This window comes from Terrapene carolina, unplaced genomic scaffold (assembly GCF_002925995.2).
Source record: "Terrapene carolina triunguis isolate 2854851 unplaced genomic scaffold, T_m_triunguis-2.0 Scaffold38, whole genome shotgun sequence".
NCBI lineage: Eukaryota > Metazoa > Chordata > Testudines > Emydidae > Terrapene > Terrapene triunguis.
This window is the reverse complement of record NW_020664389.1, coordinates 4,040,183-4,067,890: the sequence shown is the minus strand read 5'-3', so window position 1 is coordinate 4,067,890 and position 27,708 is coordinate 4,040,183. Positions and strand designations below refer to the sequence as shown.

At 38.4% G+C, this 27,708-nt stretch overlaps 1 protein-coding gene across 3 annotated transcripts; it reads left to right on the top strand.

The window, feature by feature from the left end:
* Positions 1-2,471: 2,471 nt before the first annotated feature.
* On the top strand, positions 2,472-27,708 carry CXADR (CXADR Ig-like cell adhesion molecule). Of its 3 annotated transcripts, none has more exons than XM_024203475.2 (7): positions 2,472-2,637; positions 3,319-3,523; positions 4,251-4,406; positions 4,859-4,981; positions 5,374-5,512; positions 5,929-6,115; positions 27,089-27,708. In XM_024203475.2, the coding sequence occupies exons 1-7, from the start codon at positions 2,509-2,511 to the stop codon at positions 27,128-27,130; spliced, it is 981 nt and encodes a 326-aa protein (XP_024059243.1). In that variant the 5' UTR covers positions 2,472-2,508; the 3' UTR covers positions 27,131-27,708. The 3 variants fall into 3 exon arrangements, with proteins under 3 accessions (XP_024059243.1, XP_024059244.1, XP_026508294.1); XM_024203476.1 differs by lacking the exon at positions 27,089-27,708 and adding an exon at positions 12,223-12,289; XM_026652509.2 differs by lacking the exon at positions 27,089-27,708 and having other exon boundaries at positions 5,929-7,783.

Below are 27,708 nucleotides of genomic sequence, written 5' to 3'. Positions count from 1 at the left end.
TTCTCTCTCCTCAGTGGCTTGGGAGAGGCCTTTTTAACCCCCTGGGACTGATTACTACCCCCCCCCCTTTGTAGCTGTTTGTCCTGGGTTTCCCACAATACATACACACACACACACGCACACAGTATAAGTTTTAAAGAAACAATTTAATATTGTACACAGCAATGATGATTGTGAAGCTTGGTTGAGGTGGTGGAGTCAGAGGGTTGAAGGGGGTGGGATATTTCCCAGGGAATGCCTTACTGCTAAATGATGAACTAGCACTTGGCTGAGCTCTCAAGGGTTAACCATTGTTGTTAATGTAGCCTCACACTCTACAAGGCAGCACGAATGGAGGGAGGAGACACAGCATGGCAGAGAGGGCTTCTCTACACAGGCACTTTACAGCACTGCAACTTTCTCGTTCAGGGGTGTGAAGAAACACCCCCTTGAGCGCTGCAAGTTTCAGCGCTGTAACGTGCCAGTATAGACCGTGTACCAGCACTGGGAGCCATGCTTCCAGCGCTGGTAGCTACGCCCATTGTGGAGGTGGTTTTTTTAGAGCGCTGGGAGAGCTCTCTCTCAGCACTGTGTCGTGACTACATAAGTCACATTAAAGCGATGCCACAGCAGCGCTTTAATGTTGCCAGTGTAGACTAGCCCATTAGACTAGCACATTGCCCCTTTAAGTACGCTGACCCCACTAAACTGTAAACTGCCTTTTTAAGTAGATCAGCAAGTTGAGAGCAGCTGCTGCCAGCAAGCTTCCTCCATTCTGAGTCCTGTCGTGTCCCCCTCCCCCCGCTCCTACACCCCATCTCCACAGAGCGGGGGGAGGGGGACATCCTGACATTAGCACCCCTCTTCCCCCCCCCCCCACCTTCGCACTGCAAGCAGGAGGCTCCAGGGAGCAGCTCCAAGGCAGAGGGCAGGAGCAGCACACAGCAGTGGGGGGAGGGACCGCTGATCTGCCTGGTAATTGATAGCCTGCTGGGCAGCTGCCACACAGGGAAATAAGGGGAGCTGATAAAGGGGCTGCTGGTCCACCCTAGTTCCAAGCCCCCACCAGCTAGCTCCAACGGGCTGCTCCTTCTGCAAGCAGTGGACAAAGCAGGCTGCTGCCAAACAACGTTGTAAGGGAGCATTGCACAACTTTAAACGAGCATGTTCTCTAATTGATCAGCAACGAAGCAACGTTAACCGGGACGACATTCAGTGAGGAGTTACTGTACAGAATTTTAGTTTTACTACTTCAGATAAGAAATTACCATTTTAAAGCACTTAACCTTCTAGTCTATCACAAATGTTGACTTTCAGCAAGATGTTCACACCCAACAATAGATTCAAAACATCAAATACCTTTCTAGTTCATCTCACAGTTTACACAGTGAAATGTTCCTCTTGGAACATTTCCTGATTGCTAAACAAATACTGTGTGATTCTGCTATAAAACACATGACAGATGAACACGCTGTAGATTTAAGATTGTAAAATAATATGGAAAGATGGCTTCCGGCCGCTTACGTAAATCTTTTTTTATGTAAATCCTGTTTGGTCATTGTATAGATTTTCTTCTTTTGAAGCATTGGATTGAGCGGAATCTGTCGCTTGGAAACATATTGTTCTTTGAGCATACCATGCAAATGAGGATTATGTTGATTTTTCCAGGAGGAGATCAGGCAGAAAAGGCTGACACAAAAATTAAATCTAAAAACTCAGTAGGATTTTTGGAAAAGATTAACCCACCCATTCCTTTAAAGCAAAATGATCCTTATGTTTCAAGAACAAGTAATTTAACTTCAAGATTTCACAACTGTCCTGTCAGACTTAACTGACCTTAGCAGTATGCTGTATGTCCCCATTTTACCAGAGAGGTAGCGTTAGGATTGTGGTATGCATTTACTGTTGATGTGGAAAGTCACTGTCAAAGGGTTTTAATTATGATATGTATGCTTTTTATGGGACTTATGTAGCATAAAACTAGGGTGTGTTTGTGTAGGAGATGGAAAATGAGGAAAGGTGTAGCTTTTCCTGATTCAAGTGACTATTTATAAGACTCCCAGGTTGACTGATTAACATTATACCCAGTTTGCTTCATTGTTCAATAACAGAGTATGGCACAGGGTTTGTTGGGTAAGCTCTGCTAAAAATATGTCTGACTAGACAATTTCAGTTCTGTACGCTTAACCATGTATTATGGCTAAGATTTTCAAAAGTGAGTGCCTGAAGTTAGGCATCTGTATAAGCAGGCTGACTTTCAAAGATGTTGAACTCCACGCAGTTCCTATTACAGTGAAGGGAGCTGTTGGGTGCTCAGCACTTTGGATAATTGGGCAACTTACTTGGTATCCACTTTTGAAAATCTTGGCCTATGTCTAATGGAAAGTTTATCATAAAAGCTGAATGTTTATCCATAGATTTGAATTATTGTTTATTGAATTAGTAGAGGTTTAACACTTGTTTATACCACCACTTTTTTTTTTTCTAGGTCTAACAAAAGGCCTAAAGATAACTTCAACTGACCAGCCTATGGTTGAAAAAGCTCAAGGAGAGAAAGTTACATTGCTATGTACATTCACTGAATCACAAGAAGATCTAGGCCCACTAGATGTTGAATGGGTCTTAATACCACTAGATAATCGAAAGAAGGAACAAACAGTGAGTAGAGAGAGCTTTTTAGAGATCTTTTAATTCCTAGCTGTTGTAAGAGCTCTGAATGTTGAAACTTTCTGCCCACAAACACCTCTTGTTCTCTGAATTTTGTCTCTTTCCGGTCAGGGAACTGGTGATCTTACATGTCTGTGAAGCACCATGCACAGGAATAGTAAACAATGAATGCCAGTTATATAAACATAATTAAGATATAGAAGGACTAGTAATTGCTCACTATAAGTTAGTGAGTTGTAAAGAGAAAATAACTCCAGGATAATTTTATTTTTCATTTTTTCAGTTACTGATAAAGACAATGCTGTGTTGAACCAAACAAGTCAGCTTTTACTAAGAAAATATTTAAAAGAAATTCTTAGATCTTAAAATATATTAGCCCCCTTCCCATTCCATTCTTTAGAAGCAATATCAGTAAATTTAGATGAGCCCCTTCGTGCAGAAGTTTACAGTATAATTATTAGCATGTAGCAATTTTAAACAGCTATTAATAGAGTTTATTCATTTTCCATCAGATAAATTGCATTGGGTGGGTTTTTTATTGTTCTGGTTAGAATTATTTTTACACATGGAAAAAGTGTCTTCCAAAGAAATAGAACTGTGGTTCATTTGAAATATTCAAATTGCTATGCAGATTTGTTTGGAGAAAATACCTGTTTTTTCTTTTCCTTTTAGATTATTATGTACTCTGTAGACAGGATTTATAATAATTACTATGAAGCTATGAATGGACGGGTACAGTTCACTAATCCTGATCCCAGATCTGGTGACGGCTCCATAGATATCCTGAATCTAAAGTCAACAGACACAGGCACATACCAGTGCAGAGTGAAGAAAGCTCCTGCAGTTGAAAGCCAAAAAATACAGTTGACTGTGCTTGGTAAGATAATTTGTACAGATGCTATACGCTGTATATGTTCTTGAGGGCAAATTGTTACATGCCATATTACATTTGACACTTAAAATGAGAAGTGCTTGTGTAAAATAAATTCATAATCTAATACTGAATTGTAAGTGGATAAATTGTTGTTTAGTAGGGCTGTCAAGCGATTTAAAAACAATTGCGAGATTAAAAAAATTAATCGCAGTTTTAATCACACTGTTAAACAATACTAGAATACCATTTATTTACATTTTTGTGGGTTTTCTATATTTTCAAATAGAGGGTCAGGGGTGGGGGCTCGGGGCTTCAGCCTCTCTTGGTGCATGGGGCTCCAGCCCCCACCTGCTGCTGGTGCCTTCCGCCCTCACACATGTATATGATTAATGTGTAAAAAAAAAATTAACACCGTTAAGTTTGCTTTCAGTTAATAGCAGGTGTTAACTGCGATTCATTGACAGCCTTATTATTTAGTGTTCAAAAATTAGAGGATTGATACCCCTCCTCCCCCAGTGGAATGGAGAGGAGGAGGACAAAAATGTAGAAATAATTAACATTTCTTGAAAATGGCTCAAAAATTGGTTTGCCCTTTGTATGAAACATAAGAGTTAAAAAACATAGGCTGACTTCAAGTTTTGTGCAGTGAAAAATGATATACTTGCTAAGGCTTAATTAATGGACACCATAACTGACTTTAAAATAATTTAAATAATACTTTATTTATTAGTAAAGCCAGCAAGGACTAAATGCTACATTGAAGGATCACAGGAAACTGGAAGAGACCTTACCCTGAAATGTGTATCACAAGAAGGCTCCCCACTCTTATCCTACAACTGGAGGAAATTAACTGGCACACAGGAACTTCCGGTGACATCGTTATTGAGTAATGTTTATCCTTTACTATTTTAATATATTTAAGATGGATAATAGGTTTTGTCTTCATGTTTTTATTTCACCTTGAAATGCTAAGCTTTTTTTATGCCTAGGCTTAATGTCTTAAGATCTGGTGCCTCGCAGATTACCTGTGTTAGAAACATCCCTTACACTCTTGGCAAGGAAGTATTCTCAGCAGACTAGTGGTATGGAGTACCAAGCCTTAATACTGAAATTAAATGCTATGGAATAAACTTCCAGTTATTCAGAAAAGAATGATAGTATTACATATGACAGCTCTTTGCAGCTTGACAAATGTCTCAATTTTTTCAAACTGATGTCAACATAACTAAGACACTGACTTTTTAAATAAAATTTGTTGTAATGGATTAATACCTTTGGAAATATTGAATAATAACCATTAATGGAAAATTTTAACCAAAGTTTCTTCAATATTTTTAGATAAAGATACAGGTGAACTGTCTCTGAAAAATGCCTCTGAGGAGTACTCTGGTACATACAGTTGTGTGGCTGCAAACAGAGTTGGCACTGATGACTGTTTCGTTGTGCTAAATGTCACTCCTCGTAAGTACTTGCTGTATAGTAGTTTCTGCAAAATCAGAAATGTTGATGAATGAGTTAAAGAAATAAACTCATTTGATTCTTTTGTAATCTATAAAAGAAATATGCTGTAGAACAGGTAACTGACACCATTTTTAATTTTGTCATATTTTTGAGTATTGAGCATTCTTTCAGCTCCAATAAACAAGTCAGCCTTTTCACCCGTCTTTCCATGTGAATGAAGGTTGTTGTTTTTTTTAATTTAAAGATGTGTATAAGTACTCATGTATCAGTTCAGTAATATTTCTCAGTATAGGGCACATTGTTTTTATTTTAAGGTGTACGAGGAGAATTCTCTAGTTATGCAAATTCAGTTAAAGGCCAGTATCGTAGTAATTTGTGTTAATCTATTCTAGCTATAAATACAGCTGGCACAATTGCTGGAGCAGTTATTGGAACTCTTCTGGGGCTCTTTTTATTGGCCTTTCTCGTCTTCTGTTGCTGTAAGAAACGTAAAGAGAAAAAATATGAAAAAGAAGTGCACCATGATATTAGGTAGGCAATGGCCCATTGTCTTTACCCTTTGAACTGTAATATCTGAAACTAGAAAATAACTTCCTCTTAATGTTTTCTCGTAGGTAATATATTCATTATGGCTGGTTAGAATTCTGCATTAACCTAAGCCAGTACATTAAGCCAGTGTGACAGCTAAGCCTATAACCGTATACTTTTAATGTAGTATACATTAATATGCCTGAATCCTATTTTCTGATGTTTCAATATTTTGTTCTTTTAAAAAGTATTCTGAAAGTGGTAAATATTTGAAACATTTTTTTAAAGTAATAAACAGTATTACTGTTTTTGCTACTTTTATTTTTGTAATAGGAAAAAAAACACTAGAAATTTTACAAATCCCTCAAAACACCAATACATTCTTGGTTTAAACCATTTTTATTTTTAACTATTTTCAGAGAGGATGTTCCTCCTCCAAAGAGTCGTACTTCAACAGCCCGCAGCTATATAGGCAGCAATCGTTCTTCTCTGGGTTCAATGTCTCCCTCCAATATGGAAGGATATGCTAAGACTCCATATAATCAAGTACCAAGTGAAGACTTTGAACGTCCTTCTGGTCAAAACCCAAGCTTTCCACCGTCAAAGGTAGCTGCACCTAATCTAAGTAGAATGGGAGCTGTCCCTGTGATGATTCCAGCACAAAGCAAGGACGGGTCCATAGTATAGAATGGTGTTAATTTATGCTTTTTAAAAATTCTTTACAAATATTAAAAAAAAATAAAAACCTTGTTCCAACCTACATTTAAAAAGTGCACAAAATTGTTCTTGAAGAAAATGAACAGTTAGTTTGAACAGCCATCACTTTTGCTTATTAATTTTTGAACTGTTAGTCAAATATATTAATTAAATGCTTCAGCAAAAGCATTTAAGTTCCTAATGAGACATGAAACAATGGAGGTATTTGAATTTTAGATGAAGAAACACCATATCAGCTAGATGTGGAATTCTGAATATGAAACACAATGTTGTGTATTTTTGACAGTGAAAAGACATTGCAACTGTAGTCCATGAAATTAGATTTCCAGAGACTTCACCCTCAAAATTTGGAATGACTTAAATATTTTGACCCCTTTGGCCATTCTGTGATAATGGCCACAGTGGCTGAAGTACTTGAATGATTGATCTAAATATTTTACTGAAAGTCTGTGGAAATCTTTAACTTTTGTAATGTGCTTTTGGGGCATCTTCTGAATTTCTGAGAACTCGTATATCATGGGCTACCAGTTGCAGTTAATTGAACCCAGTCAACTGATAAACTTGATTTTGAGATTAAATGCAACAAGTGGAAATGCTGCAGGGGAGACCATGAAAGCTTTGAGACTCCAATTTTAAGAGAAGAGCATTTTATTATAGTCATGCCAAGCAACCCAGAACTGTTCACTGGCATTAAAGGGACATGATCAAGTTTATACCAACTTGTTACTCATGGAACCTAGTCTTCCAAAACTTCAGATCAACTGTTGTTTTCCCATGAAAAATGGATATGTGTTTGTGGACAAATAGTTAAATTATGCGGGATAGATATCTGTCTGTTAAGATTTTCAGAACCTTGCTTTAGTTTTATAAATCTCACTTTAGGTTTCTAAATCCATATTTTGATTCCAAAGAGGTAAGCACGCAGAAGCTCCATCTGGATTTAATGGGAAATGATGAATGCTCATGAGTTGGTAAAATCTGCCCACTTATTTTGGAAACTTATTTTTGACCCTAGTGTGTGTTTATACACAGTACAATATTAGTCTGCTATTTTAGGACATTGTGTAAACAGCTTTTGTACAAAGAATTAGTAAAGGGGGTAAAATAATTTGGTCCTCGGTGTCCCCGTTAAAAACAAACTAACCTCTAAATATTGTTACCAAACACTTAATTCCATTTACTTTCTCATAACAAAAATAGAATTTCAAATAGTTTCTCTTCTTCATGCACTGTGGTTATCCAAAATTGTAGATATAGAACTAAAATTGATTGTTTTGTTGAATTTTTTTTAAAAAAGCTTTCCAGTGTGGTTTCTGTACTAGTTTCAGACTTATTAAAGTACTGTTGATATCTTGTGATAGCTGTTGGGTTGTTGTGGATAGTGTATTTGAATTTTGCATCAGTTTGAGTCTTTGTGAAAGTGATTTTTTTCAGAAAAAAGAATTTTGTAAATTTAAAATGTCAATAGTGGATATTAAACTGCCAAATATTCTTCAAACTGAAAAGGAAGATTGAGTGCAACACTGATCTTATTTAAGCTAAATGTCTGAACTGCCTGTGTGAAAGATACTAGGTATATCTGTATTACAATGGTGTGAGACAAAAGGTTTTCTCAAGAGTTTAGGGAAGCTTTAGGCTATGGTGTCTGTTTTTTCTATAGCTGACTAGGTCTGTGAAATTATTCAGCTTGCTCTTAGATGTTTGTCCTAGTTGTAGGTAGGTACACAATTTTTGATCTGGATTATTATGTAGAGTATATAAACCCTTTTCATTCTGAATTTAGAGAATGAAGTAGATATTAAGTATTTTAGATATGTATAAAACTTTCCACATTTTGGGACATCTTTTTTAGTTTGTAATCAGATACTGTTAGAACTAAGATACTTTTATCTTTCATCTGTGCCTTTCCAATAAACTTTTATGCCTGATTGTAACTTAAGTTTTTTAAAGAAATTTCTGGTGCCTAAATTACTTTTTTTTGAAAGGTGCTTCTTAAACATGAAGGTACAGACTTCACAACACTGTGACCTGATTTCTTCTTACATACTTTTTATATTTGTACCTCTTCCTGCCAATATTTTGGATGTGGCTTAAGTAACTCTGCATAATGTTCTGTATTTCAAAGCGCTTCAGTTTTGCTTAAACTTCTCTTTACAAGCTAGTGAATGTTATGTTCCTGAAAACATTCACTTTCATTGTAGTACCAGATTAGATGATTAGAACCCTCACATGTGAGACGTGATACTTTGTAGTTATTTTCCAGACACATGAATACAAAAGTCTTTAAAAAAATAAAAAATTTAATAAAAAGCTTAATTTTAAGGAATTTTTGAAAGTGTAGGGCAGCGGTTCTCAAACTGTGGATGGGGACCTCAAAGTAGGTCACGAGCCCAGTGGGGTTCCCAGGGCTGTCTTAGACTTGCTGGGGGCCATGGCCGAAGCCTGTGCCTCACCACCCAGGCCAAAGCCGAAGCCAGAGGGCTTCAACCCTGGGCAGCGGGGCTCAGGTTACAGGCCTCCTGCCTGGGGCTGAAGCTTGCCCCCTCCCCAGCCAGGGCGGTGGGGCAGCGGGGCTTGGGCAGACTCAGGCTTTGGGTCTTTTCTCCACCCCACCCCCACTCCCCCATAGTCATTTTTGTTGTCGGAAGGGTGTCGAAGTGGAATGAAGTTTGAGAACCTCTGGTGTAGGGAACGAAGACAATCCCTTCCCATATCCAGTTATAAACACAGAAGAGAGACTGTCACAGTTGAATGATATATTGATACACCAACTATTTTACCTACCCCTAAAGTAAGCTATTTATTATTTTAAAAATGTTATGTCAATCTTGAAAACTGATCTGCTGCGCAAAACAGGATGTAAAGCACAGATTAAAAGCCAGCAGTAGGACTGGGCAACTAGCTAACTGTCTAAAGTGCTTGATTAATCCATCTGTGGATATGTTTGTGAGATGGGCTCTCATTGTATTGTCCAATACTCCATACTCCTGTCAGGTAAACAGGCAAGAACTGAAGAACATAAATGTATTACACTAAAGCAGGTGTAGCTGCATTTGTGCATATTTAATGCCCAGTCAGCTCACAAGAAAGGAATAAGTGATAGAGTGAAAGGACAGCATGATGTGCCCTCACAGCATAGCTTTTAGGCCTTGCAGCCTTGACAATGTCTGTTTATGAAATTGCATGGAAGATAAAGTAACAGGAACTGACACTGTCCTCTGAAATACATAGGACTACCTACTTGGGATAGACTTTGTCTCAAGTACCTAACATCCAGGCCTATTGAATGGACAAAGCATTATTATGAAGGCCACTTTATTATTACTATAAATCTGATTAATATCACAAAATAAATATTTTAGTAAATTGTTTTTTTCTTTAAATTCAGACATCTAATTTACTTAAAGCAGATACCAGATTAACAATGTATTGTCTATTTAGAAATGGAATGGATGGGACCAAATAGCTTGTCCCAGTACTCTTCCTCCCCCCCCCACCCACCCCCAATTAGAGTGTTAATTGTTACAGATAAGACTTCTAAGGAAAAATCTTATAGGAAGCAAGGACAGCTAGTTCACCGATTAGAACACACCATCCTCAATGCCTCATTCACGCAGTCTTATAGTTGAAGATAAACTCTTTTGTAAATATTAAATCTAAATGAACTGAAGAAGTAATAAGTAGTTAATTGGATGACTGAAAATTTACTTTTCCATTGTCAATGGGGCATACTCTGATTTATTTTGGGATGAATAAAGTGTGACAGCCTTATGTAATTTGAAAAAACACTACATTAGACCAGATATCAAAAACTTCCTTTTAATAAACTTTCTGAAACAGATATTTACAGATGTTTTTGTGAGGCGTTATTTTACACTGAAATTTCATGAGTAAATTTTTTAAGCGTTTAGTGCGTTAAAAATGCCTTGTTCCAGTTCAGCAAAATAAATATCCATCATATTTTTGTAAATGCCATTAACTGTGGTATTTTGCCTATTCAGAAACATATAAAAGTACACATTTAATCTAATGTTGTGTAGTATATTGTTACATGTCAGATTAAATGTCCTCATACCTCTTGTTTAGTAACAATACAGCTAAGTGTTAAAGATGTGTTTAAAATATCTCTCTGTAAATCAGGGCTTTTCTGCAATAAAGGAAGCCAACAGTATAGACAGTAGTTTTCATGGCAGACTTTTGTTCTTTGTACTCTTGCCATGTAGGAGGAAAGTCCACATTAGGTTCATTGTATCACTTAAACTCTACTGAAACACTGCATTAAGTGTTTATAGGGCCTTTGGGCTTCTCAATGTTGTGGTACATTTCAACTTAATTATACTAAAGCAATACTGCCTAACGGAGTAAATGTCTGCAACTGGAAAAGGTATTCAGTACTTCACGTGCACAAAGCATAGTATTTGATATTGGTATGAATTTCAGCATGAGGTTTTATATTTAATTTTTAAGAATTTAAAGTAGAAGCATTGAAATTTGTAGGAGTCCATTTGTAAAAAATAAAAAAAAATAAAAAATACAAAAATGCTGTAGTTTCATGACAGACTTGTGTACTTTTTGAAATAAATCTGTTAGAGAAAACAGTAGTCTGTCTTTATTCTAAAGCAGAGCTTGTTTGTGTCTTTAGTTTTCTCTTCCTCTTGTACTCTTTTAAGTGTACTAATAAACGTGACTGTCCCTACCACACTGGTGCTCATCTTGTTCTTTCTTATTCCTCCTTTTGTTACCGCTTTCAAATTGAATGAAAACTACCAGTTAAAACTGGATATTTTAAACTTTTCTGTGGATATAGGCATGCACCTTCAGATTCTGTAACTTGATTACTCATTACAATATAGATTATAGCTTATGATTTTTCAGTTGGGTTGATTATCCACTTTCCATTGCAGGAATAAAATATTTGAATATAAAGTTGTTCCCCCAGGAACTTAACCATTATTATTGTAGATGTCCAAGTGAGTGCTATTCCCTGTCATTTTCCCTTTAACCAGTCAAACACATTCTGTTACAATAAGGTTTCCTACAGGTCGAAGTAATCTCCTCAAGTTGCTCATTTTAAGTGTTGTTTAAAGTATTTTATTAATATGTTTATATGATAATCTTGGTCTGAAGCCTGTAAACGTGGCAAATCCTTAGTGCATGTGTACAGTATTTCTAGTGGTATTCAGTTCCTCAAATTTTGAATTTAAAATTTCATTGATTTCTATACATTTATCTAAGTTAAATTTGTGTAATTAAAAATTGTTCTAGGCATATGAGCACTGGATATGTATTTATAATAGGCATGAATACCACTAAAGGCTTAAGGAAGTAACATACATACATAACTGATTTTTTTACAGTCTGAAAATACTCTGAAAGAGATACATGTCTACATATGGTAATGCATGTTTAATTAAATCTGTACAGTGCCAAGCACATTTTGAACGTTGCTTCAATATATATATAATTAATGGTTGATCAATGGAGCTTAAGAAGTGAGCACACTAATGAAAAACCTGTAATGACAATAACTGTTTCTCCCCTATATAGTTGTCCTTCGCTTTTCTTTCAGTACAGAGGAGTTTTATTTTAATATAGCCCGGAAATTAAAATAAGCAGTAAACTTAAGGCAGAATGCAAGGAAACTAAGAGATCAGCATTCTAAATCTAACAAGTTTCAATTGAAGAAAAACTGATCTGATTTTAAAATGTTCATAAACAGGCTAGACAGTATATCCCTTACCAAGTGTCATGAGCCATCTCCAAAGTGCTCAGTTTCTTCAGTTGGGGATGAGGAATACCTCTGGAAAAAGTAATGCCTGAAAGGAGGAGCAATCAGAAAAAAGGTCCAGTGAGATTAACAATTCTAGAATACATATCCTGCAATAGAAATGAAAGATTGCTGACACTCATTTAACAATCTGGATCAAATGGTTTCCCTCAACCTAGAAGGAAGAGGGAGCAGTCCACACTTACAAGATTTTTTTTTTCCTGACCAGCTGCATTTCCTTCACTCTGGATGCTGTGTTATTGTCAGTTAATCTTCTGCCTCAACTCCAGGCAAACACCTTCTAGTTCTTCATAAAGCAAGCAACGAGACGGACAGGCAGAAGATGCACAGGTATGGCAGTGCCCAAATTTCTTCAGTGGCAATTGTGATGTCCATTTTTGCTCTTCCTTGAGACAGAGTACAGCAGACCCAAACTTAGTCTGCCTCCTCTCTGAGCATAAAGGCCTCTTCCGTGGCAGTGGAAGCAGCCTTGAAATTTCTGAGTACCTCGGTCTCTGAGTACCCTGGCTTCTCAGTTTTGGTGACTAATACATCCCCCTCTGACTGAGTCCTCACTGGGCAGCCAATGTTAGAAGCTGAAACTCGCATTCCTCTTCCCTTTTCAGGACAGGCAGTCTTTCATAAGATCACCTGAGCTATGCTATGTTTTACTTTCCCCCGGGCGGGGTCCCACCCGACCCTCCCCCTGGTCCAGTTTTCATCACTCTTGTCCCCACTTCAGGACTTCAAAGGGAGGGGGTGGAGTCCAGATCCACTAGAGCTAGATGGCTAAAAGTCCTGTGTTTCCACATAACGCTGCATAGTCTTCTTCCCCTGAGCCATTTATAGCCCACTGTACTAGATCCATGAACTATCCCATGGTTGAAAGGAAAAGGGCTTCAGCAAGGGACTTGTGTAAAGCTGCCAAATGATGATCCTTACGTACCTATATGCCACTACAGATTTGTTGTGTCAGCTTTGGCAGCTACTGTCCTTAGAAGGAGCATCTTGACCACCAGAACTAGGGAGTCACTGTGCACTCTTTATATCTGATTGATCCAGATTGTCAAATGAGTAGGAACAGAAAGAGATTCTGTACTGGTAAATTGGGTTTTTGTGAAGAAGCATTTGACTATTTGGGATTCTTCCAGACCTTAATTACATTAGTGCTGATAATTAATTAGTTATTAGACTTGCTATTTTAGAAAACATTTTAGTCACTTTAGGTTTGCCCTTATCTAATTGTTTCCATAAGCATCTTTAAAGGCTAGGGAATAATCCACCTAAAGAAAGTGTGCAAAAGCAGCCTGTAGATAGTGTTGCTGAGTAAGGAGGATAAGCTGTTATAAATTGATTGGTCACTAGCAATCTCAAAGAGAGGAAAGTCCAATGGTCTAGAGCAGGGGTCGGCAACGTTTGGCACGCGGCTCGCCAGGGTAAGCACCCTGGCGGGCCGGGCCAGTTTATTTACCTGCTGACGCGGCAGGTTTGGCCGATTGCGGCCCCCTCTGGCCGCGGTTCACTGTCCCGGGCCAATGGGGGCGGCGAGAAGCGGCGCGGGCAAGCAATGTGCTGGCCGTGGCTTCTTGCTGCCCCCATTGGCCCGGGATGGCGAACCGCGGCCAGTGGGGGCCGCGATCGGCCGAACCTGCCGCGTTAGCAGGTAAATAAAACTGGCCCGGCCCGCCAGGGTGCTTACCCTGGCGAGCCGCGTGCCAAACGTTGCCGACTCCTGGTCTAGAGACTGCCAACTACCTTGTGGCAGAAACTTTTATTACAGGAAGGGAAAATCTCGATTTCTAGGAAAAGCAGGAGTTCAATAAAGGAAAAAATAGAAATGTCTACGTGCCAGAAGCTGTGATTTTTTCCAAAATTTTATTTATTTTTAATTTATATAACATACTTAGAACCATAAGTTAAATCAAAATTGGCTCAGGCTCTGCTAAAACAAACTGCAAGCTCCCTAGCAAATAATACCACCACCACACTCCCATTCCCATAAACTAATTCTTTGTGCAAAAGCCTGTCTTAATAGACAAGGTTTTCTGGACACCTCAATTAGGATCCATCAACCAGTGAGTGAAATAAGTTTGGTGACAAAATCCCTGCTTCCAACCTTGTATTGACAAATCTAGTGAGTGCCACCTCTACTTATATCAGTTATGTTGGGATGGAAGACTAGGAGAAAGGTAATCAGGGCTAAAATGTATAATATTTTATGAATCTCCAGCCAACAATATTAAAGTACATAATTACTGGAGTTCAGTGACAGCAACCACTAGCTGGGCCTGAGTGTTCTGTGGAACAGATTAATAAACTAAATCTCAAGGTTGGATACATTTGAACAAAGTAAGAACCTTTTTTGCAAATTGTCTTAAGAAATTGGTAGAACAGTTTCAGAACACTAGTGTATCCACTAAACTTGCATGATGTCAAGACCACTAAGATGGGGACTTTGTTTAAACTGCATAGTGTATTAGTTGTGTTACATATGTTATGTTTCTATCAGCATAGTAACATCACCTTCCCAAATGACATTGTCTATGGCAACAGAAGCACTGTTCTTTGAGCATAGCTATGTCTACAGTGAGGATTGTACGAGATGAGGCTAGTAACTAAACTGAATTTTGACTTAAACAAGATGACATCTTTGGGACACAGCTGGTGGTTTGCGGAGTGCTGTCAAAAGCTTATGTTGTGGCTGCCAGCACTGTACATTTTATGTGAGTAAATAGGATGCCCTTTCCCATCACTAGTAATCCCATAACTGCTGAAAGCAGAAATATTTCTTCCAGAATATAAAATAACTTAGTAAGATGATGCAAAAGCTTGGTTTTAAAATATATTAATGTTTATGCCCTTTATCCATGCACTATAGTTTTCCTTCAATAAAAATGAAAGGCGGCAGTCTCAGATGAACCACCATGAATATAAAACAACAAGGATGAAATCACCCATTTTATTTTATTTATTTTTTAAAAAGGGGGGTACTAATGAGCCCAAGCTTCTCTTTTTTGATTCTTTTCCTTGACCTCATTACACTTCTCCGCATGTTATGCATTGTAGAAGTATAATTTAAACACACAAGGATATGGCCACTTCTGAACTGGTGCCCCTGTTGATCTAATAACTATCACAAAGCGTTGCTTTGTCCATCCTCAGTTTAAGGTTGGGAGGGTGGCAACAGTATGTATTAATACACCAGGATGTCTCAAAGCTAGGACACTGTTAAAGACAACAAGAATGTGATCTTTAATTTATGTTAATAATGTTTAAAGGTAACCTGCAAAGAGGTGGGATCATGGAAATTGGACTTGTTTTAGAAGATGGGTAATATAGAAGGCTATTGGATGGTCAGGCTACAGGAGAAAGATATTGAACAGGTATCCTCTGGTGACAAGCATTCCCAACCCAGCACTCCTGACTGCTAAATCCTGCCCCATTATAAGTGGTCAGCACCCCATTTCCCTTCATAGACAGCCACAAGAAACTCTCCTAAAGCAACCTTTTCCCAAACAATTTTGCATCTCCCACTATCACCAATGAAGGGATGTTATTTCATTGCTTTACTTGTGGCTCTTAAATATTATTTATACAGTACCAGGAAGGTTCATGGTTCTTTACAAATAATATGGCAGGGCTCTGTCTTTAGTATGATCTCAAAATATTAACCAGTCATTTGACCTCTGTGCTTGTCAGTGCAGTATTAGTCATTCATGTTCATTCATATTCATGTTCCCAATAATTATCTCTTTTTCCCCCACCCCCTGTTAAAGGACACTGGCTAAATAATTAAACACATTTCCATCTGTAACAAATAGACCACTTCAGATTATTAAACTGAATTTTAAAAAACTGATTTAGTGTTCTCTATTTATGCTTTGTTTACTAGTTGCCTTTCTTAGCTTTAGTCAGTGAAAATAATTTAGACTAGATAATTTTAATTTTTAGTCTAGTTTACTTTCTGGTTTGCATGCACTAACACAATGGTGCAATATCTGGGTTCCAAACACTGCATTTGTGGGAAGTTCTAGATTGTATTACTTTTATTTTAAAGTCATATTAACTTGTGTATATGCACGTTGATGCTTTTTGTAATTGTGGGTGCATTTTATAAAATCAAAATCTAAATGTTCAGACAAATTGTACTTGAGTGTCTTTTAAAGGGACTCTGTCAGGTTTGTTTGTTTTTGTTTTGTTGTTTTGTTTTTTAAAGAATGAGACTAAAAAATCCTAGTTTCTAGCAGAGAATGTTTTAAATAACACGTCCTTTTTTTAGGGAATAAATAAAGTTGTTTTGCTAGTCTTATCAATTGTTTTTAAAAAGGTTAATAAATAATTAGAAGTTTTTTTAAAATGGTCATTCAGTTATTAGTGTCCAGCTGGGTTAACAGATTACTTATGATAATGGCTTATAACCATTTATAACATCTTCTGCTGATGTACCTAGAATCTGTAACACATACTGCTCATGTCTCTAAAAGCTTTATAACTTCTATTAATCATTTACAAACAGAACCTTAATATAAAGTATGACCAATTTTTTTATAATGTGGGTTGGTTTTGTTTTGTTTATATTTTGTTTCTCTGATATTTTAAAAAGCTCTTTTCAAGGAAGGAATTAACTAGTGCTGAACTTCATGCTCATGGTCTCCTGCCCCTATTCAGAGTTCCACTGACTTCCCTGGGACTCCGCTCAGGCAGTAGTGTCTGCCTGCCTGCAAAACAAGTTGTAGGATTGGAGCCTAGCTGACTGGCTATACATGGAGTGCTGTGAGACCCATTTAGCAAATTGAATAAATAGATTTTTCCCTCCACGGACTTATTTCAGCTATGTCAGTCGTGTTACCTTGACTATAGTATGTATGCAGTGTTGTTGTAGCTGTGTCGGTCCCTGGAGATTAGAGAGACCAGTTGGGTTTGGTAGTATCTTTTATTGGACCAACTTCTGTTGGTGAGAGAGTCACACTTTCAAGCCACACACAGCTGCTCTTCAGGTCTGATGTAATGTGTTTGTCAGGCCGAAGGTGAGAGTTGTTGACAAAGGTAACCCTTTGTCAAGGAGGTCTCTGTATCACAGCCTGACCCCTATAGAAGGGGGGGGGGAGAGAACTCTGCCCAGACCTGAAGAAGAGCTGTGTGTGGCTCGAAAGCTTGTGTCTCAGCAAAGGAAGTTGGTCCAATAAAAGATATTCCCTCACCTATAGTATGTATGACATTTTCAGCCAGAACCATGTTTTTTCAAGTCCAGTGTCCCTTTGAATAAAGTACAAATAATATAAATTAGAATGGTCATTAAATATGATGTGAAATGAGTATTTTATAGTATCGGAACATTTTAAATAGTTTGTAAATAGGTTGCAACACTTTTTTGGCTTCCAACTAAGTTACCTACAGATGTATTCACAGGCAGGTAGAAGAAGTGTTCTGGAGATCATAAACTAGCCTTCTTTTATTCTATTGGCATTGGATCATAATGCTCTGTCTGTTGGCTAGACTGATTTAGCACAATATAACAATTTTCATGCTTTTTAAATAATTGTATTTATCCGGACAGTGTTTGACAATAACACACAATTTATTTCTGTGTAGTCATTCATAGTATAGTATGACAAAAAAAAACCCTCTTAAAATGATTATACATGATTATTTTAAAAATGAATGAATTGTTATAATGTGAATGTCTAAATTATTCATTATTTCTGCACATTCACCAAAACATTTGTGTGTGTGTGTATATACACACACACACACACACACACACACACACACACACACATATAACAATAAGACAAAAATGATTGATTAAGCAGAACTTTCAGGACCTGATCTGAAGTCTATGGAAAGTGTCCCTTCTGCCTTCAGTGGGCTTTGGCTCAGGCCCCTTACTTGGTACCTTAATAACCTTTATAATTCACAATTCCCTAGGTATAGTTAATAAAATAAAATGAGACCATTAGTCAAAACCATGTAAAAAGAAGAGACATCCTGAAAAATGCTACAATCCCAAATAATCCCTCTGTCTCCCGCCCTCCAACCCCTCTCCTCCCCCAATATGTTAAAACATCACAGTGCTTGAAATTGAAATATGCTAATATGAAATATGGTTTGGTAAGAGAATATTGGATGCCCTCTTGTGGCCAATGATTTCTGATTGTCTTCATGTGTTTTTGTTTTTTTAAACAGTGCTTCACCCATACCACACATTTGCTTGTGACTTGCTATAATTTGTTAATTCATAGTAAAGCATTTTAAATATTGTTATATGCTGTATGGTAAAGCAAAAAGAATTTAGCCTAACTTCTCCGATTCCAGAAAATTATGTATCCTACTGCAAATTATAACCCTGAAAAAAAAATGAAAAAATAGAGTAAAAAGAGCAATAAATTGACCTTTCTGCATAAACTCTGGAAGGAAAGCTGAATTATATGAAGATAATTTAAAGGAAATGTATAGCTTGGTATATAAGCTTTCTTTTTTGATCTGGTTTAACTGTTATAAGAACTATTTACAGACTTTTTAAACTTAGGAAGCCTTTAGGCAGGTGTGCACCATACCATTACATAAAATATTCGGAAGTGTAAATTAAAGAGTTGCAATGAAAAAATAGTTCTGAAAAGCACATAGAAGTTGACTGTGTGGATGCAAATATAATAAGGATCTTATTAAAGTTGAACCTGAATTTAACTGAAAACTAATTAACTCCAAGAGAGCGGCTCTACACTTTTATATTGAAGAAATGTATTGCACTAAGACATTGAAATATCAGCTGTCCTCAATGCAGCTGAAGCCATCTAAGGTCCCTGAAAATAATGTTTCCTGGTTCACTGCTCTTCCAGGGGAGATGTAAATTCCTAAGACAGGTCTTAATGTATCTGATGAGATGGGTGTACTTAGGAAAATGAAAGTACATTTTTCTTGTATGGCGACAGTAGAGTCTGATCATGCCAGATCTCTCTCTCAGTTTACAGAGACATCAAGACTGCACATTATTTCAACAACAATTTTTTTTTAAAGATGAGAGGGTGAAGCTGTCTAGTTAGCTGAGAAACTGACAATAGATTCCAATTAGTTAATTTGTAAATCTTAAAGTTAGATATCAGTTGAAGTAAATTCTTTTCCTTGTGTTTCTTTTATGCTCAATCGTTGTGTTGATCAGGACTGAATACATATGTAATATACATCAAAGGATTTTTTTAGCACATTTAAGCTTTGTTTTTTTATGAAATATATATATATATATGTAAAAGCCACGGACATGCTCTTTTTAGCTGGCATTTGTCATAAAGTCCACTAGAATTTTTTGCTGCTAAGATCAAGAATTGGGAAAAAAACTCATGCCTTTCCCCACTTAGTGGCTTGCTGAATTTCCATTATTCCCCTGTGTCTGGTTATATCTGGTTAGCGTAGGAGTTTAGTCAGCACTCAGAACAGGCATAAGGGGTAACTTACTGACAATGAAAATGGGGTCGTTTCAGCGCGCACATGAATTTTATTCAGACAGCATCCTATATCTTTGTTAAGCCACTTTAATACCTACCTTGCGTTCCAGTCCTGTAATTTGGTAGGCAAATGGGAGACTGCTGTAACTGCATGGAGCCCCACTGAAATCAATGAAGCTCTGCCTAGGCACAGCAGAGTGCTTGTGCGCAATGGATTCCATGTTCTGAAATCCCACCTCATACTCAATGTCTGATCAATATGCACTTGAGAGACATAACGATGCCACATAAGGTCTAGGTGTTTTCAATTGTTTTTAGTCCCACAAAGCTTCCAAAATGCTCTGATTTAAGCTAGCTGTAAATTTGTTGTTATAAAGAACTAGATAAATATTCATCAGTATGAATGCTGGTTCAGATTTGTAGAGTTAAGGTCAGAAGGGACTATTTAGTCTGACCTGTATGTCACAGGGCATTACATTTTACGCAGTTACCTCTGTATTGAGCCCAATAACTCGTGTTTGACAAAAGCATAAATTGTGTTTGGCTGAACATATCTTGCAGATGTATTCCAGAACACTGATGAAAATGTTGAATAGTATCAGGCTCAGTGCCAAGTCCTGCAAAAACCCCATTAGAAACATCCCCACTTGATGATGATTCCCCATTGATTGCTACATTTTGAGATCTGTCATTTTAGTCCATTTAACACATGCTTTATTGATATTGTATAGTGCCAATTTTTAAATCAATGTCATGCAGAATACTAAGCCAAAGTATTATATCCTACACAGTTATCTTTGTCATCCAAACTGGTAATCTCACCAAAGAAGGTGAAATCATGATAGTTTGACTAACTCTTTTCACAAAACCATGTTGATCAGCATTAATTATACTCCTATTCTTTAGTTCTTTATCAATTGAATCCTGTATCAGCTTTTCCATTGTTTTGCCCAGGATTGACGTCAGGCTAACTGGCCTATATATCCTCAATAAATATTAGCATGCTTCTAGTCTTCTAGAATTTCCCTGGTATTCCAAGATTTATTAAAAATTAACATCAGTAGACCAGAGATCTCCTCAGCCAACTCATTTAGGATTCTTTGTGCAAGATATCCAGGTCTGTTGATTCAAAAATGTTTATCCCTACTACACATTGCATAACGTCCTTAGTTACTAATGGTCTGGAAAGTATTTCTTCATCATGTGCAATACCAGTACATCATCCTTCTTTCCAAATACAAAACTGAAATATTAATTGAACACTTCTGCCTTTTCTGCATCACTATTTAACAGTTTTGCCATTCCATTTAGTAATGGGCCTATACCATTGCTGTGATTTTTGTTGTTGTTGTTCCTAATATACTGTACAAACAAACTCACCCCTTCTTTGAGTGCTAGTCCCTATGAGTATTCCACAGAGGATACAAATGTGCCTGAGACCAGAAGGTTCCTGCTACTAGAGTCTATTGGTCCATACCTGCACTCTTTCTTGTGTTCTGATCCAAGAGTATAAGGGGCCATGGAGACTGACCGTCTCTCCAGTTCCTTCTTACTGTCACATGGTCTGGGATGAAGCCCTCCAGTGTTCACAACTGATCCTAGACTCTGTTTTTGTAAGTATTATATAACATTTATATAAAAATCTGTAAATATTGGAGAACTGTCTACAAAAGTTGATTAAAACTTTCTTAGTAAATTAATGCCCCCCACCCCTCTGCTCCCTCCTCCCTTTCCCAGTCAGCGATGAGTACTAGAGGTGCCTGTACTGCCTCGGAAAAGCTCGTATCTACACTCAGTGCAGTATCAGCCACTCCTTTTTGTCACAAACCTATCAATTCGGGGAGTTCAGGCTTAGGAAACACTTTGTGGAGGAGGCTAGGAGTCCCCAGTCAGATCCAGGCTAGGCAGACTCTTGTACAATGGGCTGAGTCAAGGAGCATGCCGGCCAGCACTGTTTCCCCCAAGGAAATAAAGTCCACTGTGGAAGATTTGCCCTTCAAGGGAAACAACTTATCAATCTTTTGACTGAACAAGGCCTTGCACTCATTAAAATACTAAAGGCCAACCCTCCGTTCCTTGGGGATATAGACCTCAGCTGAGGAAGTACACGAGGCAACCTTTCTTTCACCAGAGAGCTTATGAACTGCTGCAAAAGTGTCAGAGGATGCAATGAAATAAACATAATGCTCCTTCTGCCTCTTCTTTCCAGGAGCAACACCTGCCAAGAAGTGCTTTTGGTGGGATCTGTGAGAACCACTAACCTACCCAGGTGCCAGGTTCTCCCTCCTCCAAGTTCTGATTTGGTGGGTGCCTAGCCCAGTTTTCTCATATATGGTAGATGATTACAAACAGATTCCTGATACTATCCACTTTGGCTGTACCATAGAGTTCCCCTCTTCCCTTCCAAACCCCCCTTTCTCATTCCTTTCCAGGGACTGCTCTCATGAAAGGATACTCTTACAGGAGATAGACTCCCTACTTCTACCAGGAACTATAGAACCTATATCCTAATGCTGAGGTGGAAAGGGATTTTATTCCAAATATTTTTCGATTCCCTAAGAAGAAAGGGGATGGAGATGACACTTCAATGTCACTATCCTAAAATAAAAATTCAGGATGGTCATCCTGGTATTGATAATCTCATCCCTAAACAGACACAAATGATAAATGGATCTTGACCTGAAGGATGACTCCAGCTGTACCATCTACAAGCTTGGCTTTGATCAGTATATGTATCAGGCACAATATAGAAAAAAGAGTACTGTTCCCTCCTACAGTGAGACTCTCTAGGTTGGGGGGCAGGACAGAGAACATGTGTGTGTAAGAGTACCATTTGCTGCACCTCCTCAAAAGATGTTAATTACAGATGTCTCCCTTGTAGGCTAGAGCATTCATCTGGCCAAACACAGCTCGGGGAACATGGACTCCTCAAGAGTCCAGGGTATAAGTGGATCTCCTGGAACTCAGAGCAGTTCAAGAAGCCAGCAAAAGATTCTTACCATTCATTCACTTGCAACTTATTCAGCTTATGTCATACAATGTGAGAACTGTGTTCTACATCAACAAGCAGTGGGAGCAAGGTCACCCTTTTGCACAGAGGCAGTCCACCTATGGGACTGGTATCTTTGTCATCACGTTACTTTGTCAGCTGTTCACCTGGGAATACAGAGAACAAAATCCTTTAGGAGATCAGTTTTGTAGCCCTTGTGGAACACATGAAAGGCCAAGCAATATCTTCACAAAGACTATCAAAGTGGATCTCTGGCTGTATCTGCTCAGTTACCAGATGCTCCTCCACCTTACGGAGTGAAGGCCCACTCCACCAGAGCAAAGTCTCTTTCAGTAGCTTCGCTTTGGGAAGTGCTATGCCTTGACATGAATAAAGCAGTCATTTGGTGTTCTATTCGTACCTTCACACAACACTCTGCCTTAGTGAAAGCCTTCTCAGCAGCTGCATCCTTTGGGTCAGTGGTCATCAATATCACAGAGATCTTCGCATCCTCCTCCATCCTGAGTAGTGCTTGTCAGTCACCCACAGTGGAATACACATAGAGACCAGCACTTGAAGATGAGAGGTTACCTGCCTTCCATAACCAGAGTTCTTTGTGATGTGTGCTCTCTGTCTGTACTTTACTACACACTCTCTTTCCCCTCTGCTTCACACCATCGCTGTTTCGCGGCAACAGAAGCAACTGGAGAGGCAGTTGGTCTGCACCACTCCATATACCCTTGGATCAGAATACAAGGAGATAGAGAGCACAGGAGTGGACCAACAGATGCTACTCTTCCAGTTTCAAGCGCATGAGGAGGGCATGCATACTCACAGTAGAATACAGATAAGGACGTCACACCTCAAAGAACTCTGGTTATGGAAGGTAAGTAAACTTTCTTTATTATCCTTGGCCCTGATAGCCATGGATTTTTTCCCCTGATGTCTTTAGCTTCCCTTATCAATTTTATAGACTTCATAACTTCTAATTAATATGGATTTCTATTTTCCGTTTTTATTTCTAGTTGCTGCTGTCTCTTCTGCCACTAACCAGGAAGGGCCCTTAGCCAAAGTTGTTTTCTTTATTGATTGTGGCCATCTAATAAACTCTTCCTAAAGAATTCCCAATTTTAATTTACTTTTCTGTTTTTTTTCCCCCTAATCAATTTGCCTCATCTTCAGAAAGTTAGCCCTTTTGAAGTACCAAGTATACAAATATATATATTACTGATTGGGACTGTCCCTTGTTTGTCCATAGTGAATATAATCAGGTCATTATTGCTTGTCCCTAGGCAACCAGTAACTTAGAGGTCAGTGATTAATTCATCTTTATCATTATGAGGTCCAAAATAGCGTTACCTTCTGTTGGTTGCAGTACTGTTTGTGTTAGAAAATTATTTATAATTTTTAGAAACTCTGATTTACTACTGGCTGCTTGAGACCACCTGTGTTTCCTGAATTGAAGTCCCATGTTAGTTGTTGATTTTGTTGCCTTGGGAATAATGAGACATATATTTTATCCTTTGTTTGCTAAAGAGATTTACCTGCAGAGGAAAGATAAACTGGGGAAAATAAAACTTGAGGGTTTCAGGATTGACAGTACTTTGGACAGGTTAATATGAACTGGAAAAATTGGAGTGTACCCAATGAAAACCCAGATTTGAATAACGGATCATTGCTCCAAATGTCTGAGAAGATGTGTGATTGTTTTGTTTTTTATTTTATTTTTTGGATGTCAGATAAATACATCTTCTGGTGAAAGCTGCCCTTTTGGGTCAAATATCATCTGCATGGGAAGCCTGGGTTGGAACAAAGGGTCTAATTTAAACTGGTAAAAGTAGGTGTCATTCTTCTTCAGTCAATGGAGTCTGCACCCGTTGACATCAGAGCTGAATTTAGCTCAATACTTTTTCCAGACCAGCCTTTTCATCATGAATATTCTGACAGTTACAGTGTGCAACATAACAGAGGTTTTCCGAAACTGGGGGAATATCTTGTTAACTTGCCCTAGATTTGCTCATATGAGGAGTGGGCACAGAGCATTCCTGACACAGGCCCTCAACTCTGGAATCTACGTCCCTACCCTATTGTTTGACAGAAGCTGAGTTTGACATTGTGACAGTTGTCCTCTTTGTGGCACAGGAGAAGGAAGGTTATTTTTTGTTGGGAAGTGTGCTTTAATTACCTTATTATTTTATCACTTATTTGAACTATGGTAGCACCTAGAGGCCTCAAGTAGGAGCAGAGTCTCATTGTGCTAGGTGCTGTGTAAAAAGATGGTCCCTTCCCCCAAGAGTTTACAATCTATTTAAAAGAAAATGGAAAAAAATGGGTGTAACAATCATGGTTTTGCATTTATTTTTGTATTGTTTTTGTTCCTGTGGTCACAGGTATGGGGATGCACATGCTACATGGAGTAATAAATAGATCAATATGTTTGAGTAGGGACAGTCTTTTTGTTTTCTGTTTGTACAGTGGCAAGTACAATGGGGATACAAATAAATACTACTACTACAATGAAAGAAGCACATATGATGCTAATCTTCCAAAATGATGGGGGAAGGGGAAAGGGATGAGACAAATGATCCTGACTATTACTACTTTATGGTGTCGCTAAATTTAATCCGTACTAAATTAAAGCGATAAATAATAAAGACAAAAATCTAGATGCACAAGCATTAACCTGAAAGGGTTTATGAAGAACAACGACAGATCAAGCTAGATTCATTTTTGCAGCTAGATTTACCAAACTAGTAGGCAGATGGTCTAAAGTAAATGCAGTTATCGATTATCACTTTCACATGGATTGAGTAGCTGGAGTATTTTACACAAAGATTAATGCTAATCAGCAGTGTGTCAAGTTATAAGGAAGGGTCTATAGCAGGGGTCGGCAACGTTCGGCACGCGGCTCGCCAGGGTAAGCACCCTGGTGGGCCGGGCCAGTTTATTTACCTGCTGACGCGGCAGGTTCGGCCGATCGCGGACCCCACTGGCCGTGGTTCGCCGTCCCGGGCCAATGGGGGTGGCGAGAAGCGGCGCGGGCGAGCGATGTGCTGGCCGCGGCTTCCCGCTGCCCCCATTGGCCCGGGACAGTGAACCGCGGCCAGTGGGGGTCGCGATCAGCCGAACGTGCCGCATCAGCAGGTAAATAAACTGGCCCGGCCCACCAGGGTGCTTACCCTGGCGAGCCGCGTGCCAAACGTTGCCGACCCCTGGTCTATAGGAAGTGACAGTGTGCAGTATTACAGAGGTTCCAGTCTGAGTCAACATCTCCATTAATGATCTGCAAGAGGAAATAGATTAAATGTAATTAGCACACTTAAATACTATGGAATTGAGGCATGTTATGAACAGTAGTAAAAATGAGAAATAATACAAAGGCACATAAGTTTGGAAATAAGGTTAGACAATAACAAAATGAAATGCTTCCGGGACAGTTGCTTCTGTCCAGTTGCTTCTGTATATTACTGGAAATGAGTTATGCTGAAATACAGCAAGGGGTGATAGTAGACAGCATATAAAAGGTATATGATCTTTCAGCTTAATGTGGTGGCCAAAAAAAGCAAATGTAGTTTTGAGTTGTGTCCTTGAACAGCAATTTGGGGCATCATGTCACGAAGGGAGGTTATAGTTCCTCTTTATACATCGTTAGTGAGATGAGTACTGGAATATTCTATTTAGTTTTGGGTACCTCAGTACCAGAAAGACATGGTACTCAGAAGGCGGGGGGGGGGGGGGGGAATCAAGGGATTGGAAGGGCTGATTTATAAAGAAACATGAAGAATGCAAAATAAATATGACTAAATAGCCAGTTGCAGTGGAAGGGACTTGATAACTAAGTACTTAAAGGTTGTAAACACAAAAGAGGAAAAATAATTGTAGGGTGAAACAATTGGTAACTAGGAGTGATGGAATGAAATTAAGCAAAGGACATGTTAAGTTGAATTTCCCAAAAATATCTTCATAATAGTGATGGTGGGAGACCCTTTGCTTGTGATTTTAAACTAGACCAGATAAATACTAGAAAATATGCTGTAGATAACTTTACATTAGCTGATGGATGAACTAAGGAGTCTGATCCTATAGGCATAGGAAGCAATGGCAAAACTCTGACTTCAGTGGGAGTAGGTTCTAGATCAGAGGTGGGCAAACTACGGCCTGCGGGCCGAATCCAGCCCGCCAGCTGTTTTTATCCGGCCCTCGAGCTCTTGCAGGGAAGCGAGGTCTGGGGCTTGCCCCACTGCGGCACTCCAGCCGGGGAGCAGGGTTGGGGGCCGCTCCACGCGGCTCCCGAAAGCAGCGGCATGGCCCCTCTCCGTCTCCTACGCGTAGGGGCAGCCAGGGGCCTCTGCTCTGCACGCTGCCACTGCCCCAACCGCCGCTCCTGCAGCTCCCATTGGCCAGGAACCACAATCAATGAGAGCTGCAGTGGCGGTGCCTGCAACAGCTCATTTCTATTCTAACATATTAATATTGGGACTTACTCTCCACTACATTACACTGATTTAATGTAGGAGTAACTCCATTGATTTCAGTCCTAATGATCTGCATTTTAGTATAATTAGGATGAACCTAATGGTGTTTATCTTAACTACAAATTTACTTAAGTGATGATCAAATATCCTAGCACTGCATATAAATTAATGGTATTCTCTTTTTTATAGTATGACCTCGCATACAAGATTCATGATATAACAGTGGTATAAACATGAAGAAACAGGCTGCACTTTTCCCATGAATTTCAACTATGGAGAAACTGAAGTATATTATGAAATGAAGTACTGTTTGTTTCATCTTTACCTATTTTCACTTTAGAGTCAAGATTAGAAACTAGACTCTGTTCAGTTTTACAGGTAGCATTTTCTTTTAATCTTACCTACCTATCTATGATGCAAAGTTTACAATGTGACTGTTAAAGGATTTTTCTCCACTAGTTCTAGGTTTTAAAGAATTAAAAAATAAAAAAAACCTTTTTCATAATATGAAGATAGCAATGCCTCTGGGTAGACGTAAAAACTCAAGATGAAGTTGACAGAAAACTCAGGTGGCAAAAATCACAAAGAAATTAATGTGATTTTAAGTTTTGATTTAGACTGAATTTTGTTTACAACTAGTTAATTGCCTTATTTCTTTGATAGGAAGTGTGCCTTTTATACTTTATATTTAAATGCTGTGATAATTTTGTCTTTCAGTACTGTTATAAAAATGATTTCCATAAACATTTCTTTTAAAACACTTTGCCATATTGTATTCCAAGACTGTAAATCTTGTAACATATATTTAA